Consider the following 18,474-nt stretch of genomic DNA (forward strand, 5'->3'; position numbering starts at 1 on the left):
TAAGTCGACCTTAAAATGCCTTATGACAAGTGCACATTTACCAACATCTGTTTGACTTGGAGAGGAGGCAGCCAGCTGCTGCCGAGCTGTTAAATAGAGCTCCAGCATGTGAGCAGTGCTGCTGATACATCAGGCTTCAGCTCCAGAATAAGGAGAGACGGCACTATAATGTGGTTTGCATTAGAAGACTACGTTAAGAATTGTTAGTATGGATGGTTCACAGGAATATACTGCAAGAGCCTGAAAGTCTCTCTAGAGACACGAGAACAGCGAGAAAAAGACCCTCACTAACAGCAGTGATGAGCTGCTCCATGCTGTTGGCTTTGCTGCTGTAGGCTGCATGGACCACTCCTCGCTTGGTGTAAAAACACTGGTTTATGAAGAGAAATTTGATTGTGATGTGTCTGGTGTGCTAATCTAAACAGTCAGGCCTCGCTGATGCTAAAAAATTGCATTGAGGTCTTTAAGCTAGAGTGCAAGTACAACCCAGAGGAAAAATAACGTTCTAAAAAAGAGAACATTATGTTATATGTGTAGTATGAGACCAGTTTGCTCGTGTTAAACATTTATAGGAATTAAGTGCGACTCAAGTAGAAATAATGTTTTAAAAGGAAAAAATGCCAAATGGGGCCATTTAATGAACTCATACTTTGAGACAACTTTTAATTAGATTAATTAAAAAAGAGCAAACTGGTTAAGAAGTGATCCTGATTTTTGCAGAGAAAATTGTGAGAGTAGAGAGCAGGTGGAAGAGAGCCTTAAGAGGTGGAGGTATGCTCTGGAGACTGGACTAATGAAAGTCTGTACAAGCCAGACAGAAACTGGAGTATGAGACAGAGACGGGTGGAAAGGTCAGCATGAAGGTGCAAAGGTAGTGAGTTTAAATACTGGGATCAAACATCCAAAGAAACAGACAGTGTGGAGTGGGTGGAAGTGAGTTCAGGGGTTTGGGATGGTTTTGGAAACGTGCAGTGGAGGGAGAGTGGATATATTGGACAAAGGATGCTGAAGCTGGAGCTGCTAGGCAGGAGGAAAAGAGGAAGACCTCAGAGACTCATGCATGTAGTGAAGGAGGATATCCAGAGGGCCGGTGTGACAGAGGAGGATGCTGGGATAATGGTGAGATAAGAATAAGAATAAGAACAACTTTATTTATCCCGAGGGAAATTCTTTTGTCATGTACATGCTCAAAGCAGCAGGAGAGACAGAGGAACAGATGAAATAGATATAAGATACACAATATATACAATAAGAATAGTGTACAGTAATATACAGTAGGATTGTGCAAGACATAGTATCGGATAACTCTAACGAAGTAATATACATAACTATATCCTGGTGAATAAATACGTAGGTGGTTTAGCTCACACCACTCGACAAAGCTGTCCACCACACTCCTGTACTCCTCCTCCTGTCCATCCCTGATACAGCCCACAATGGCAGAGTCATCAGAGAATTTCTGCAGATGGCATGACTGAGACTTGTACCTGAAGTCAGATGTGTAGAGAGTGAAGAGGAAGGGTGATAGGACCGTCCCCTGCGGCGCCCCTGTGCTGCTCAGGATGTCATCTGAGCGGCAGCTCTTCAGTCGGACATGCTGTGGTCGACTTGTTAAATAGTCCGTAATCCAACCTACCAGTGGGGCGTCCACCTGCATTTCCGTGAGCTTATTCCCCAGCAGTGATGGTCTGATCGTGTTAAAAGCACTAGAGAAGTCAAAGAACATGACCCTCACAGTGCTCCCAACAATGTCCAGATGAGAATAAGCCTGGTCCAGCAGGTAGATGATGGCATCCTCCACACCGATACGAGGTTGATAAGCAAGCTGGAGGGGGTCCAGCCAGGGCTCCACCAGCAGACACAGATGTTTCAGGATGAGTTTCTCCAGCGTCTTCATGACACGTGAGGTCAGAGCCACTGGCCTGTAGTCACCGAGGGTCGACGGGTTGATCTTTTTAGGGACAGGAACCAGGCAGGATGTCTTCCAGAGTGATGGGACTCTCTGCATTTCCAGGCTCATGTTGAAGATCCGTTGTAGAACTCCAGACAGCTGGGAAGCACAGCACCTGAGGGCCCTGGGACTGACACCATCAGGGCCAGCAGCTTTGCCGGAGTGGAGTCTGCCCAATTCTTTTTTGATGTCATCTGCTGAGAGAGACAGGGTGAGACAGTCTGAGGGGGCAGGAGAGGGGGGAGGTGAAAGGAGAAGATGGGAAGAGCTGGGTGTGGAGACAGGAGGCGATGGGGCAGTCGAACCTATTGAAGTGTAGATTTAGGTTGTTAGCACTTTCGACGTCCCCATCCATCCCAACACCTCTCTTTTGTCTCAGGCCAGTGATAGCCCGCATTCCATTCCACACCTCCCTGATGTTGTTTTCCTGCAGTTTGTTTTCCAGCCTCTGTCTGTAGGACTCTTTACCCTCTGCAATCTTGGCTTTCAGCTCCTTCTGCACCAGTTTCAGCTGATCTCTGTCACCGTTTCTGAAAGCTCTTTTTTTCTTGTTCAGGGTTGCTTTGATGTCTTTGGTAACCCAGGGCTTATTGTTGGGGAAGCACAGAATGGTTTTTTGGGAACCACAGTGTGAACACAGAAGTTGATATAATCTGTAACACAGCCTGTCAGATTGTCAATATTGTCCTGATGAGAATCACAAAGAACATCCCAGTCAGTTGACTTGAAGCATCCCTGCAGAGTCTCCTCTGACTCCCTTGTCCATGTTGTGACCGTTTTTGTGGCTGCAGGTTGTCTCTGAACGGCAGGTCTGTAAAGGGGCTGGAGGTAGACCAGGTTGTGATCAGCCCTGCCCAGAGGAGGGAGAGGGCTGGAGGTGTATGACTCAGTAGCATTGGCATAAAACAGGTCCAGTGTTTTATTGTCTCTTGTTTTGCAGTCCACATACTGCTTGAATGTAGGTAGAACAGTGGAGAGTTTCATGTGGTTAAAATCGCCCGTTATAGCCACAAACGCAGAGGGACTACGATTTAGTAGGTCCGCTGTCGCAGAGCTGATGACGTCATACGCCTGCGCCGCGTTGGCATCAGGGGCGATGTAAACAATGACGATAATGGCGAGGGTAAACTCACGCGGTAGATAATATGGTCGAAGACCGACTGCTAACAGTTCGATGTGTTTGTTACACACAGCCATCCTCACCTTAACGTGACTGGGGGAACACCAGCGGTTGTTAACATACAGAGCGAGTCCTCCTCCCCTCTTCTTCTCGCTGCTGCCTGGGTCCCTGTCCGCTCTCACACACGTAAATCCATTTATATCCACCACCTGGTCCAGGATGTTTTTGTGCAACCATGTCTCCGTGAAACACATAACACTGCATTCTCGGAAAACTTTCTCTGTCTTTGTTAGCGTCGCGATCTCCTCCATCTTATTAACCAGCGATCTGACATTGCCAGTCACCACAGACGGGAGAGCAGGACGGAATCTTTTCCTCCTCAGTCTTCGCATTTTCCCCGTTCTGCAGCCGCGGTAGTTCCTCTTGATCACTGCAGGGATCTCATGCTGAACACCGGCATGGCTATGCTGTCTTAGTCCCAGCAGCTGGTCCCGGCTATAGACAAAGGGGCATCGTGGCGTCGCGGTCATCTCAGTAGTTTTACACGGAGTTTCGTATCCAAACACGGATAAAAACTTCTCGACTACACAAGAAGTATAAACTAAAAAACTGACTAAGTAGACAAAAAGAAATAAATAAGAGGAAAAGAAAGAAAGGGGAAAGTAATTTTCAGCTGCAGAGAGCATGCTAGACAGGCTGCCATCCGAGACGGCGCCGGCGCCGGAAATATGAGATGGAGGCAGATGATCTGCTGTGTGCTAAAGGGAGCAGCTGAAAAGAGTCTGGATTGCTAACTGCCCTTTCCTAAAATAACTGTAATCTGGGGTATCTCTCTCATCTAATTTTTTGTTTGTTTGTTTTTCAAATCCAAAGGAGGTCGCTACCTGGATAGCACATCATCCGGTTCCTCGTCACGCTCCCAGAGTCCTTTGCTGTTGAGCCCAGCAGGCTCTCAGAGCATGTACAACAACAGTGGGCCCATGCTGCGCTCCCTCAGGTAAGAGTTCATATTTAATACAGGCTCATTATCAACCCGACCATCAAGAAAGTGTTGGAGCTAAAAGAATAAGTTCTGGTTGGTTAGGTTGGGATGAACAAAGTGGTTGAAAGTGAACCACTTTTCATTAAGGGAAGATGTCAGCAGGGCTAATGTAATTAATGTCAGAACATCATAATAATGAAACAAGAAAATAAAAAGAAAATCTTATTTGAGTTTTGGGAAGCTGCAGGACTTTTTCCAGATTGTTTAGGCTCCAGTCACACCAGGAAAGCTGTGACTGGAGACAGAAATGGCAAAACTCTTCCACAGATCATGACAGAGCTGCTGCAGGAGGGCAGCCTTGGTTTATGTAGGAATAAACCCAGAATATAACCAGCTGATCTGAGAAGCTCCCACTGCACAGAGACACGTTGCAGATGAATAGCACTTATCTGTGATTATTTGCCAGTCTGTCTGAGACTGATCACAGACAGTGGGCCTCCTATCAGGAGGTGATTAAAACTGGTCATCCCGCCTCTCTGTGGGAGGTTACCATCCATAACTCATGCTCCAATATTGTACCTCTGACTAACATCAGACTGTTCACTTCCTGTTTCAGACCAGTAGGAAACATTGTTTATTTTAACCATTTGTTTATTATTGAAACCAGTGTGGCTAAAACAAAGCTGTACCAGCACATTGTCACATCTTAGAAGGAGTCTAAGAAGAATTTGTAAGTAAAGTTTATTTATTAAGTGCTTTTCATGAACAGGCAGTCACAAAGGTTGTGACGTTAGCTAACAAAATCGACAGTATAGACAATACAAAAGGTTAAATGTAAATAAAAATGTAAAATTAAAAAAAGTGTCCCTTTTCTTCCGTAGTTTGTGGTTTGTCCTTGTGTCTCTATGTTCTTTTTTTATTGGTATCAGACTTACAGATGAACACCTTCATTCACCTTTTCCCTCTGAACCTCCACCATCGCCCTTCCCTGATTCCCCCACCCAACATCCATACGAACTGTTGCCTACAAACAATTAGACTGTGTTGTACGCTGTTGTGTATATGTAACATAATGTCATATGTAATGGGAGCACTGTGAATTTTGAGTTCCTGTGTATGATGAGTACATATGGTTTTTGACAACAAAGCTTTGACTCTGATGCATGCAGTGCTCTAACTGCCATGTTGGACACATGTTGTGGTATTCTTTGGATCATGTTCTCCTTTCTGTCCTTTCAAACATTGTGATCAGAGTTCATCCTGGTTTCATCTGTCCAAAGATATTGTTTTTCCATTTCTAGAGCAAAGCCTTGTTTCTGTCAAAGTCTAATCTGGCCTCCAGTTCTGAGTGTAACCTGTGGTTTGCACCTTGTTGTATTTCATTCATTCATCTCTTGATTGTACACTGTTGCCAATGATACATCTAAATCCTTGAACTATGTTAAGCTGTTTTTCTTAACCATGGAACTACTTCTGCCATTATCCACTTTTTAATCCTGCGATCAGCCTTTATTGTGTTATTTGCATCATTTCCCTGTGTTTGTGTCCAAAGGCATATACGTTAGGTTAATGTCATTCTAAATTGGCTATAGGTGTGGTCTCAAGCTAAATAAAAACCCTCCGAGTTGCCAGTAACACTGGACACCACAATTTTAGTCCAGTGTCTTCCACCCAGCTTAGAGAAGCAGGTCCTGTAAATTGAAGTGAACTACAGGCCCCTTTTCCTAACTTCCAAAATTGATTATCCATGTCTTTCTGTTCTTAGTCATCCAGGTGAAGGGGTGATTCAGCTTATTTCAATAGCACGATCCGGCAGTTTAGGCATCACCATTGGAGGAGGCTCCAACAGGCCTGACGGCCCTGCAGTCTTCATCCAGGAAGTCCTGTCAGGAGGAGACTGTCACCGGGTAAGAAAAGAGGACAGCAGCCTCAAATAAACCCTAAAGTGCACATACTTACCGAGAGGCAAAGATGAGCGGTGTGATGAAGTGGAAGACATCCCATCATGGAGCAAAGCCTTTGCTTATTTAAATCCCAGTTTGTGTTACATGTTTGATGGCTGCTGAAGCTAAAGGTCTCATCACCTTTCTGTTTACACAAACTGCAGAACAAGACGTACAAACTACACTTACAGCTAACAAATCTCATGCAGTGAGACTTTGTCATCATCTTTGTCAACATTCAGTTTTACCATGCAAACTCAGAGCTCACTCCTTGATCTCTGAGTGGAAGGCCATGAGATAACTGGATAAAGCATGAGGAGAGAGAAAGAGGAGAAATAAAGCACCGTTTAGTCTCCTTTTCCTCGCTCTTCCTCTCTCCTCATGCTTTATCCATAAGAATAAGAAAGAAGAAATCAAGGCATGCATATGCAGACCTGCACTATGGTATCAGATTAGTGCAAAATACATGCACTATGTATGGTCCCTGATAGATAGATAGATAGATAGATAGATAGATAGATAGATAGATAGATAGATAGATAGATAGATAGATAGATAGATAGATAGATAGATATTCATTCATATATTCATATTCCTGCCTGGGGCGTCTGTAATTCCTGCCTGGGGCGTCTGTATCCAGTAAGGGTCCTAAGGCTAGACCCCCTATGCTAAAGCGAGCCTACCGCAGACATTAGCGAGACAGATAAATATGAAGGCATGCCGGCTCGGACGTCGCCTGGATCAACAAGGTCCGCGTCAGGTGTTGAGGAACCCTGGCGGAAGGGGCTACATGAATAGGATGAGGGACCTATGGATTCTTCGATACCCAACATCCACAATGACGGCGAAACAACTAGTAGCTCAGTGTTCCAACATTCGAAAGAAGGGACTGCTGTCACAGCTAGAGATTGACGAGGTACAACATAAATGCTACGGCAAGGAGGAGTCAGGACGCCAGGTCAAGGGGAGATATCATCACCCCACCGAGATTGGGTACATAGCCCCAAGTGCAATAGGAGAAGGATCGTTGAGTGCGAGAGGAACTGACCTGAAAGATAGGATCATGGCCAAGCTTGAAACCTGGATCCCCGTGGCGGTTACCAAGATTACGTGAAGTACCCTCAGAAGGTCTGCTAGATGATGTTAATGCAGCACTACGGACGATACCTACAACCATGATTACCGACACTAACAAGCTGATCTACACTACGGCAGCAGTGATCAGTGAGATGCTTGGCTACAAGTTGAACAGCCACAAGGGGCAGTACCCTCCATGGAGAAGGAGGCTAGAGGGCAAGATCAAAGTAGCACGGAGGGAGGTTAGCCAACTAACGGAGTTGCAGAAAGGTGCGACAAAGAAGGTGCATAAGAAATACAGCAAGCTGTCCATACCTGAGGCCTTGGAAACTGCCAAGCAACGACTCACAGCCTTGGCCTGCCGCTTGAGGAGGTACACCAGAGAGATAGAAGGCAGGAGAATAAACCAGCTGTTCTCCACAGAACCAGCAAAGGTGTACTCTCAGTGGCAAGGGCAGCAACCTCCCTGAACAGGGTCCAGTAACCATCACAGTGGCAGATATCCAAGAAAAGGTCTCCAGTATGAAGAGTTGGACAGCACCAGGGCCCGACATGGTTCACGCCTACTGGCTGAAGAAGCTGACTGCACTCCATGAGCGTCTGGCAGCACAAATGAACCAGCTGCTAGTTAACGAGAGACACCCGGAATGGCTAACTGAAGGTCGGACGGTCCTGATCCCCAAGGACCCCAAGAAGGGACCGGTCCCATCCAACTACCGACCAATAACCTGCCTCAGTACTACATGGAAGCTCCTGTCAGGCATCATATCGGCTAAGATGAGCGGGCACATGGGTCAATACATGAGCGGGGCACAGAAAGGGATTGGCAAGAATACCAGAGGCGCAAAACACCAGCTACTGGTAGACAGAACAGTCAGCCGAGACTGCAAGACCAGACTGACCAACCTGTGCACAGCCTGGATTGATTACAAGAAGGCCTATGACTCAATGCCCCACAGCTGGATACTGGAATGCCTAGAATTGTACAAGATCAACAGGACCCTAAGAGCCTTCATCAGGAACTCAATGGGGATGTGGTGCACAACACTAGAGGCCAACTCCAAGCCCATAGCACAAGTCACCATCAAGTGCGGGATCTACCAAGGAGATGCTCTGTCCCCACTGCTGTTCTGCATAGGCCTGAACCCCCTCAGTGAGATCATTAACAAGACTGGCTACGGATACCGACTACGAAACAGAGCGGTTGTCAGCCACCTCCTGTACATGGATGACATCAAGCTATATGCCAAGAGTGAACGAGACATCGATTCACTGATCCACACCACCAGGCTATACAGCAATGACATCGGGATGTCATTCGAGCTGGAGAAGTGTAGTCGGATGGTAACAAAGAGAGGAAAGGTAGTCAGAACTGAGGGGATCGAACTACCAGAAGGCAACATTGCAGACATAGAGGACAGTTACAAGTACCTGGGGATCCCACAGGCGAATGGGAACCATGAAGAGGCCGCTAGAAAAGCTGCAACCACCAAGTACCTGCAGAGGGTCAGGCAAGTCCTGAGGAGTCAGCTGAACGGTAAGAACAAGATCCGGGCTATCAACACCACGCCCTGCCCGTGATCAGGTACCCTGCTGGGGTAATAGGCTGGCCAAAGGAGGAGATAGAAGCCACTGACATAAAGACAAGAAAGCTCCTTACCATGCATGGAGGGTTTCACCCCAAGTCCAGCACCCTGAGGCTGTACGCTAAGCGGAAGGAAGGGGCCGAGGACTGGTGAGTGTCAGCACCACAGTCCAGGATGAGACAACGAACATCCAAGAATACATTGGGAAGATGGCCCCAACTGACCGAGTGCTCAGTGAATACCTCAGGCAGCAGAAACCCAAGAAAGAGGAGGGAGACGAGGAACCATCATGGAAGGACAGGCCCCTGCACGGTATGTACCACCGGCAGATAGAGGAGGTGGCTGATATCCAGAAATCCTACCAGTGGCTGGACAAAGCTGGACTGAAAGACAGCACAGAGGCACTAATCATGGCAGCACAAGAACAAGCTCTGAGTACAAGATCCATAGAGGCTGGGGTCTATCACACCAGGCAAGACCCCAGGTGCAGGCTGTGTAAAGATGCCCCTGAGACAATCCAGCACATAACAGCAGGGTGCAAGATGCTAGCAGGCAAGGCATACATGGAGCGCCATAACCAAGTGGCGGCATAGTGTACAGGAACATCTGTGCCGAGTATAACCTGGAAGTCCCGAGGTCAAAATGGGAGATGCCCCAAGGGTGGTGGAGAATGACCGAGCTAAGATCCTGTGGGACTTCCAGATGCAGACGGACAAAATGGTGGTGGCTAACCAACCAGACATAGTGGTGGTAGACAAACAGAAGAAGACGGCTGTAGTGATCGATGTAGCGGTTCGAATGACAGCAACATCAGGAAGAAGGAACACGAGAAGCTGGAGAAATACCAAGGGCTCAGAGAAGAGCTCGAGAGGATGTGGAGGGTGAAGGTGACGGTGGTCCCGTGGTAATCGGAGCACTAGGTGCGGTGACTCCCAAGCTAGGCGAGTGGCTCCAGCAGATCCCGGGAACAACATCGGAGATCTCTGTCCAGAAGAGCGCAGTCCTGGGAACAGCTAAGATACTGCGAGGGACCCTCAAGCTCCCAGGCCTCTGGTAGAGGACCCGAGCTTGAAGGATAAACCGCCCGCAGGGGCGTGCTGGGTGTTTTTTTTTTTATACATATATATATATATATATATATATATATATATATATATATATATATATATATATATATATATATATATATATATATATATATATATATATATATATATATATATATATATATATGTGTATGTGTGTATATACATATATATATATATATATATATATATATATATATATGTATTTCCCTCTCGCCCCTGCGGGCGGTCTTTGTCTTTCAAGCTCGGGTCCTCTACCAGAGGCCTGGGAGCTTAAGGGTCCTGAGCAGTATCTCAGCTGTTCCTAGGACTGCACTCTTCTGGACAGAGATCTCCGATGATGTTTCTGTCATCTGCTGGAGCCACTTGCCTAGCTTGGGGGTCACTGCTCCTCCATTACCTTCACCCTCCACATCTTCTCAAGCTCTTCTCAGAGCACTTGGAACTTGTCCAGCTTCTTGTGTTCCTTCGTCCTGATGTTGCTGACTTTCGGTATCCTATGTCTAGGTTGATTAGCCATCACCAGTTTGTCCATCTGTATCTGGAAGTCCCGCAGGATCTTAGCCCCTTGGGGGCGTCTCCCATTTTGACCTTGGGACTTCCAGGCCATACTCGGCACAGAAGTTTGTGTATACTATGCCGGCCACTTGGTTATGGCGTTCCATGTATGCCCTGCCTACTAGCATCTTGCACCCTGCTGTTATGTGCTGGATTGTCTCTGGGGCATCTTTACACAGCCTGCACCTGGGGTCTTGCCTGGTGTGATAGACCCCAGCCTCTATGGATCTTGTGTAAAGATGCCCCTGAGACAATCCACCACATTAGTCCCTCTGTGCTGTCTTTCAGACCAGCTTGGTCCAGCCACTGGTCGGACTTCTGGATGTCAGAAAATTCTTCTATCTGCCAGTGGTACATACCATACAGGGGCCTGTCCTTCCATGATGGTTCCTCCTCTTTCTTGGGTTTCTGCTGCCTGAGGTATTCACTGAGCACGTCGTCGGTTGGGGCCATCGTCCTGATGTATTCGTGGATGTTTGTTGTCTCATCCTGGACCGTGGTGCTGACACTCACCAGTCCCCGGCCCCCTTCCTTCCGCTTAGCGTACAGCCTCAGGGTGCTGGACTTAGGGTGAAACCCTCCATGCATGGTCAGGAGCCTTCCTGGTCTTGATGTCAGTGGCTTCTATCTTCTCCTTTGGCCAACTTATTATCCCAGCAGGGTACCTGATCACGGGCAGGGCGTAGGTGTTGATAGCCCGGCTCTTGTTCTTACCGTTCAGCTGACTCCTCAGGACTTGCCTGACCCTCTGCAGGTACTTGGTGGTTGCAGCTTTCCTCATGCCACTGTTCCCTCCTGCCTGAAAGCCTCCACCATCATTCCCATCCCCAAAACACTGGTAGACAGCCTCAGTGACTACAGACCTTCACTTCTGTAGTCATGAAGTCTTTTGAGCGGATAGTGTCTCAGCCAATCAGAGACTGTACCCCCTCCCTTGACCCCCATCAGTTTGCTTGCTGAGCAAATTGGTCCATAGAGGATGTCGTTCCCATCACCCTTCACAGAGCGCTGAGCCATCTGGAGAACAGCAAGCACTACATGGGGATGGTCTTCGTGGACTACAGCTCAGCATTCAACACCAAAATACCAGACATCCTCACCACCAAACTGATCCAAACTGATATGGAGTTCCACAAGGTTCAGTGCTAGGACCAGTTCTTTTTCTGAATTTCAGGAGCAGGACCTTCACCCCCCCTTCTTTGTCTATATATGACCCAGACAAGCTGTTCGTTCTTGTTTTCTTCTCATTGTTTACTAGAAATGCTGTCAAACCTAAAAGGAGTGTGTGGTCTCGGCTAGTAAATGTCTACATTATACATGCTTCCCTTAGACAGTATCATTAGAAGGCATTACATAACTTCTAAATTCAGATCAAACTGAGATTATTGTACTCGGCCATGAAAATCTTAGAATCTGGTTAGATACCATATTTCTTACTCTGGATGGCATTACCTTGGCCTCCAGTAACACTGTGAGGAACCTTGGAGTCATTTTTGACCAGGACATGTCCTTCAATGGACATATTAAACAAATATGTAGAACTGCTTTCTTCCATTTGTGCAACATCTCTAAAATTAGAAATATCCTGTCTCAGAGTTGCTTCCAGGCTGGACTACTGTAATTCATTATTATCAGGAAGTCCTAAAAACTCCCTGAAAAGCCTTCAGTTCTAAAATGCTGCAGCAAGAGTCCTGACAGGGACTAGAAAGAGAGAACAGATTTCTCCTGTATTGGCTTCCCTTCATTGGCTTCCTGTTAAATCCAGAATTGAATTCAAAATCCTGCTCCTCACATACAAGGTCTTAAATAATCAGGCCCCATCTTATCTTAATGACCTTGTAGTACCATATCACCCTATTAGAGCACTTCGCTCTCACACTGCAGGCCTACTTGTTGTTCCTAGAGTATTTAAAAGTAGAATGGGAGGCAGAGCCTTCAGTTTTCAGGCCCCTCTTCTGTGGAACCAGCTTCCAGTTTGGGAGTTTCGGGAGACAAACACTATCTCTACTTTCAAGATTAGGCTTAAAACTTTCCTTTTTGCTAAAGCATATAGTTAGGGCTGGACCAGGTGACCCTGAATCCTCCCTTAGTTATGCTGCAATAGGTGTAGGCTGCTGGGGGATTCCCATGATGTATTTTTCCTTCTCTCGTCCTTTCTCTCTCATCACCTGTTTATACACCTTCTGCATTTTATCAATAGTTATGATTCATATCTGGCTCTCTCCTCTCCCCTAACTGGTCACCGCCCCCTCCCTGAGCCTGGTTCTGCTGGAGGTTTCTTCCTGTTAAAAGGGAGTTCTTCCTTCACACCGTTGCCAAAGTACTTGCTCATTAGGGGGTCATATGATTGTTGGAATTTTCTTTGATTTGTCTGAATTATTGATCCTGCCTTACAGTGTAAAGCACCTTGAGCCAACTGTTGTTGTGATTTGGTCCTATATAAATAAAATTGAATTGGATTGAACTGAAATACATGTTGCAGTTATGTTCCTGCAGTTGAAAAGAGCTGATAACGACTAGACTTGGATAAGTACTTTGATTCTTAGGAGTGGCCCTGTCAGTTTGCAGGTTTGTACTTTTAAATAAGAAGAAACAGGGTTTGTGTGTTTGTAGCCTCCTGCTCAGTGGGAATAAAACTGTCTCTTTGTTGTGCAGGATGGACGGCTGAGACCGGGAGATCAGCTCATTGCCATTAACAAGGAGTCCTTGATTGGTGTGACACATGAAGAGGCCAAAAGCATGCTCAACAAAGTGAAATTCAGGTGAGTGGTGTTCATGTTAGAAATGAATGTACCAAAGTAAGTCTATTGTGGAACAATGAGCAGGTGCTACAGTATAAGCAGGGTGATTCTAATGTTCCGTGTGTTTTTGGACATTGACATGATATTTTTTTTTAAATTTTTACTGTTTTCCAACACATATTAAGTTAGAGTCAGATAATTAATGTGGGCTTAAAGGTCATAGTTTCAGTTTCAAGAGATACCTAACAAAAGTACTGCAGAGACCACTGTTGCGGGTTCAAATATTGAGGATGAGCACAAAAACAACACTGGTCCAGAAGAGTTGGTCAAACAATGATTTTTACTGAACACACGCGTGGGGAGATGAACACTGCACACACCAGCATTGATCTCCGCCCAAGACTACACAAGCAGTTGTTTTATAACATCAGGGTATTAGAACGCCCCCTCATGCGTCAAGAAGGTACAATACAATACATGTTGACGACTTTTGACACATTTACAAAGAACATTCTGTCCGTCTCGAGGCCAGGTGCTTCCTGTTAATCTTCTAACTCTCACTTATCTCCTGGAACAAACTGCCCCTTATGCAGACATAATTTTGCAGCTACAAGGTTTTGCAAACTATTATTTGAACTCTTACCTAAACATGAGTCTAACTACTGTTTGTGTGTGTGTGTGTGTGTGTGTGTGTGTGTGTGTGTGTGTGTGTGTGTGTGTGTCTCGACCTCAAACGCACTCTGCCTCACCCCGCCGACAACCTTACAGACAGAGGCCACTCTCATGTGTGTAATAACCTAAATGAAACTATATATGTAATATGTTGAATAAATGTTTTAATCAAATGCCACTACTCAAAGCTTAATAAAAAGGATATAAATGAATAAAAGATAATAATGAATAACATGGTATATGTGTTTTGTAGGCATGTAGGCAATCTTTCACAGCCCTAAGTCACTTACACAATAGATTGTCTGGACATAGCACCAAACAAAGCTCACGACCCTCAATTAACTGACTGAGCTTCAACTCTTTAAATAAGCACAAAATGCAAGGTGTGTAGAAAATGATTATGACTGCACCTGTAATAAAGATTAATATGTGATTATGATAACACCTGTAATACAAGTTTTAATGTAAGGCCAACAGCTTCAATAAATGCTTTGATGAAATGATAATTAATGTAATGGTAATGATGATGGTTATGAATAGTAGCAGTAAAATATTTGTCTAAACTCCACACCACTAAAACAGAGCTATTCCTATACACAGGGTTGGACAGCTGACAGATGCAGGCAGGATAGATTTTTCAAAGCTTCCTCATAAAGAAATAAGATCCAAGGTCTGGAACTGACTCCAAGTGTGACACTTGGAGTCAGAAACACAGAGCATAAAGTCAAAAGACATCTCAGTACAATAGAATAGAATAGAATAGAATAGAATAGAATAGAATAGAATAGAATGGCCCTTTATTGTCATTGTACATATACAATGAAACAATGGGAAACCAGGCGGACAGTGGGAGTGCATGATTCAGTATTTTGGTAGATTCTGTGCAAAAAAACAAAAATTCATTTGTGAGACTGAGATTATAAGAAGGGATGGAAATCCCTCCCTTTTACATGGAAATCCATGTAAAAGGCTTTTTTTTTTTTTTTTGCAAGAGAGGTGGCCTTTTACATCAAGCAGCTAGATAACAACACTGCAGGACATAGACATCACAAACTTCACAAACCAGTGACCAGAATAGCAAGGCCAGATTAGACTTAAGAAAAAGGATGGTGGATACTATCATGAGTATAAGTGTAAAACTTTGTCTGTAAAAGAGATAAAGCAGTGTGATGGCATGGATATGCACTGTCTCCAGTTCATTGGGTTACATGTTGATCATTAAAATCAGTTCAAACTGAGAAAAGCTCATATCACTCTCTTAGGATTAACAGTTTTTCTTGTAACAGTTTAAGCTAATAACTTATAATACTTAAATAAGTGAAGTTTTGCAGAAGTTTACCTTCATACTGTGGAAACATTATCTTCTACAGCATCTTCGATGCCACAGGAGCTAGTCACATGAAACTTCCTGGGTTGGAAAAACCAACCTGATAGAAGCTTAAAGACTGCAACCAAATGATTTTTACACAAACTGCCATAGACCCACCTGTAAATACAGGGTCAAAGCTGATACTACACTTTAAGCCCATGTTAATCAAAGTTGAATGTGTTTTTGTAAACAGGTAAACAAAATGTTCCACATATATGGACCACACGTTGTGTGCCATCACAGGTCACATGCTTATGTCTGTGTTTGTCTCCAGCCAAGATACTGCTGTGGACATAGCCTTCATCCCAGGGAAAGGACTTTTTCCAAGCAGCTCGTCTCTGCACAATGGGGTCCAGCGAGCCTCGGGCAACAGCTACAACTCTGGACGCTTAAAAGTCCACATCCGTTCACCCGAGGTCAGCTCCACCACATACACTGATCCTACAGGTCATTCATAGAAGAAGTGGCCTGTTGTTATTCTCACAGCAAACCAGAAATTGCAGAAGTTGCAGGATTTCCATGTAAAATAAAAATCTGAGTTGTATCTTATGTACCTGTATCAGCACACCGACTGCAGGATAAAAGAGACAAACTGACCGAGCTCTGGGAAACCGAGTTATTGTTGCTATTTATCTTCATTCAGAAACACAAAAAACACCAGGTGTTAAATGTGTCAGCTGGCTGAGTCGATTATGTTGTTTCAAAAATTGAAGGTGAAGACTACATTTATTCTTTGAGCTAAAGTCTCAAATTGTTACTAATGTCGTCAAAAAAAAATACTAAAAGATCAACCAAATAACTTTGAATAGGCCGATGTACTTTGGTATAACTGAGGAATAAACACAGTCCAATAAACACACTGATAAATGAACGGTTACTGACTAAAGAGTAGTCGTACCTTCACAGTATAGCATGTTACATAAGGTGGGTCAACATCAGAGTGATTTTCTGAAGTGAAACTGTAGTCAGTTCAAACTCACTGACATGTAAAATGTAAAAATAGCTGAGTTGAATTAAATAATTTTGATTTTTAAAGGAAGCTGGAAGAATTTCATTTCTTTACTTTCTCATTTATAGAGTTTGGTCTTAAGTTACCACAGAGAACTTAGAGCTGTTGTCTTTAAAGTCAATATAGAGACAGCCAGGGTTACAGCTACCGATTCATCGGGACTGAAGCTAGACCATTGCATCATCTAGCTTCAGTCCCTGTTCTGCTGCTACCAGCTACTAAATCTAATAAGGGAAAGACCATCTCTGAATGGAGGAGGGGGCCTAAGGGTACATCTGTCACCATCCTACAATGCTGTGATTGCAGCCATTCCCCAACTCTCTGTGAATGGGACTTTGGACATTAATCAGTGGTTGTTGATCAATGGTCATGAGAATTTGCATAATTATGATTATCATTATTCCTTCATAATTATGAAGGAACTGACCTCCCAGCCCATTGTTCCTTCAGTGGGCTGGTTTCAGTCATTATGCAAATGTACTGTTTATAAGATTGAAACCTGAAGTCAGCTGAGACTGAAGAAGTCACCTGATGAGTGACGAAACGTTTCTCCCACTGAAAATGTCCAGATGAACAGAATCAACTTTTGGGACAGTGTTCTTGTTAATGAATACATTCAAATGACTTTGTTATCATTTTAGCTACAGTAATAAACTCAGTGGTCATCAGTATTGGAATTCTATGTAACTGTTTTCTTTGTGTGTATGGTGTAGATCTGTACAGAGGAGCCAGCCCCACCGTCCTCACCTTCTCCTGACATCTGTCCTCCAGATGTTCATGTTTCAGGTGAGACCTCTGTGTTTGCACTCAGACTGCAGTGCTGCCCCCCCCCACACACACACACCCATATTTTGTTTTCAAACTTCATTGCAGTTTATTTTACACCTCAAACGTTTAGTAAACAATTAAACAAATAAAAGTAAACCGAATAAATTACAGGCCGCAATAAAATAAACTACTAACTCTTTTACGCTACGTCCACACCTACATGGTTATTTTTAAAAACGCAGCTGTTTCTATGCGTTTGGGCCTTTCGCCCACACGTTAACGGCGTTTTGGGTCACTGAAAACAGAGATTTTTAAAACTCCTGTCAGGTTGGAGATTTTCAAAAACTCTTTGCGTTTACGTGTGGACGAGGAAAACGGAGATTTAGTCACGCAACAAAAAAGGTATGCACCTTTTTTCACATGACGCTGTGCGTCACGTTATTGTTTACATGAGATGAATTTCTACAATGAGACAAAGTACTGTTAATCCGACTGTCTGCAGTTTTTACACGCTTACATATACACACGCAGTTACTGTCCCTCCGTTTAGAAAGGCAGAGGCGTCACGGTGTCATTATTTTACATGTAGTTGTTTTTTTTCCTGTGTAATAATATTCAACATTGCTATCAATACATTTAAAAAAAAAATGCCTCTCTGTGCAAAATGCACGCCCCCCACTTTGGGAACCTCTGGTATATTCTATATGAATAAGAGCTCCGTTGTTCAACAGAAACTCTGGAAATAAAAAACTCTGCTACACTGAAAACAAATGTTTGGCTAATGTTTAGTAAAAACTGCAGGAACAAGGAAAAAATGCACAGTGTGAAAAAGTATCGAGAGGACAGAAAAACGGATAAATGTCATCAGGAAGCTGTTACCATGGGTTACACACATACTGTAATGTAAGGGGGCACTGGAGGCCATGCATGCACACTGAGCACAAGCCAGCACCAACACTATGAGGGTTTTTTCTTTGTCATTGATTTGACTCATATGCACAGTGGGTCAGTGGTTAGTACTGCTAGGTCACAGCGGGGGGTTCCTGATTCTATTCAGTTCAGTTTTATCTGTACAAAGACCTGCGTCCTTACAACATTGTGGAAAACGAGGGCTTTTCTTACATGATCAAGACGCTGGAACCCAGGTTTTTTTCGCAGACACAGCCGTACCCAATCTCTACATAGACATGAAGCGTAAAGTTGAGGAAAGTTTGAGCACAGCAGAAAGGGTTGCTTTAACTTGCGACGCATGGACGTCGCGGGCTGTGGATTCATATGTGACTACAGGGAGTGCAGAATTATTAGGCAAGTTGTATTTTTGAGGAATAATTTTATTATTGAACAACAACCATGTTCTCAATGAACCCAAAAACTCATTAATATCAAAGCTGAATGTTTTGGAAGTAGTTTTAGTTTGTTTTAGTTTGAGCTATTTTAGGGGATATCTGTGTGTGCAGGTGACTATTACTGTGCATAATTATTAGGCAACTTAACAAAAACAAATATATACCCATTTCAATTATTTATTTTTACCAGTGAAACCAATATAACATCTCCACATTCACAAATATACATTTCTGACATTCAAAAACAAAACAAAAACAAATCAGTGA

The 18,474-nt window shown here is 44.2% G+C and overlaps 1 protein-coding gene across 5 annotated transcripts in view; it reads left to right on the top strand.

Annotated features, from left to right (window-relative positions):
- Positions 1 to 18,474, top strand: part of si:dkeyp-72e1.9 (syntaxin-binding protein 4) — a 65,472-nt gene that overhangs the window by 31,164 nt on the left and 15,834 nt on the right. For all 5 annotated transcript variants that reach the window (XM_039611156.1, XM_031739157.2, XM_031739156.2 and 2 more), the window contains 5 exons: positions 3,945 to 4,068; positions 5,819 to 5,960; positions 12,958 to 13,064; positions 15,359 to 15,500; positions 16,807 to 16,879. In XM_039611156.1, the coding sequence (XP_039467090.1) occupies positions 3,945 to 4,068; positions 5,819 to 5,960; positions 12,958 to 13,064; positions 15,359 to 15,500; positions 16,807 to 16,879 (588 nt within the window). The remainder of the gene's footprint in view (positions 1 to 3,944; positions 4,069 to 5,818; positions 5,961 to 12,957; positions 13,065 to 15,358; positions 15,501 to 16,806; positions 16,880 to 18,474) is intronic.

Source organism: Oreochromis aureus, linkage group 4 (genome assembly GCF_013358895.1).
Source record: "Oreochromis aureus strain Israel breed Guangdong linkage group 4, ZZ_aureus, whole genome shotgun sequence".
NCBI classification, from domain to species: Eukaryota; Metazoa; Chordata; class Actinopteri; order Cichliformes; family Cichlidae; genus Oreochromis; species Oreochromis aureus.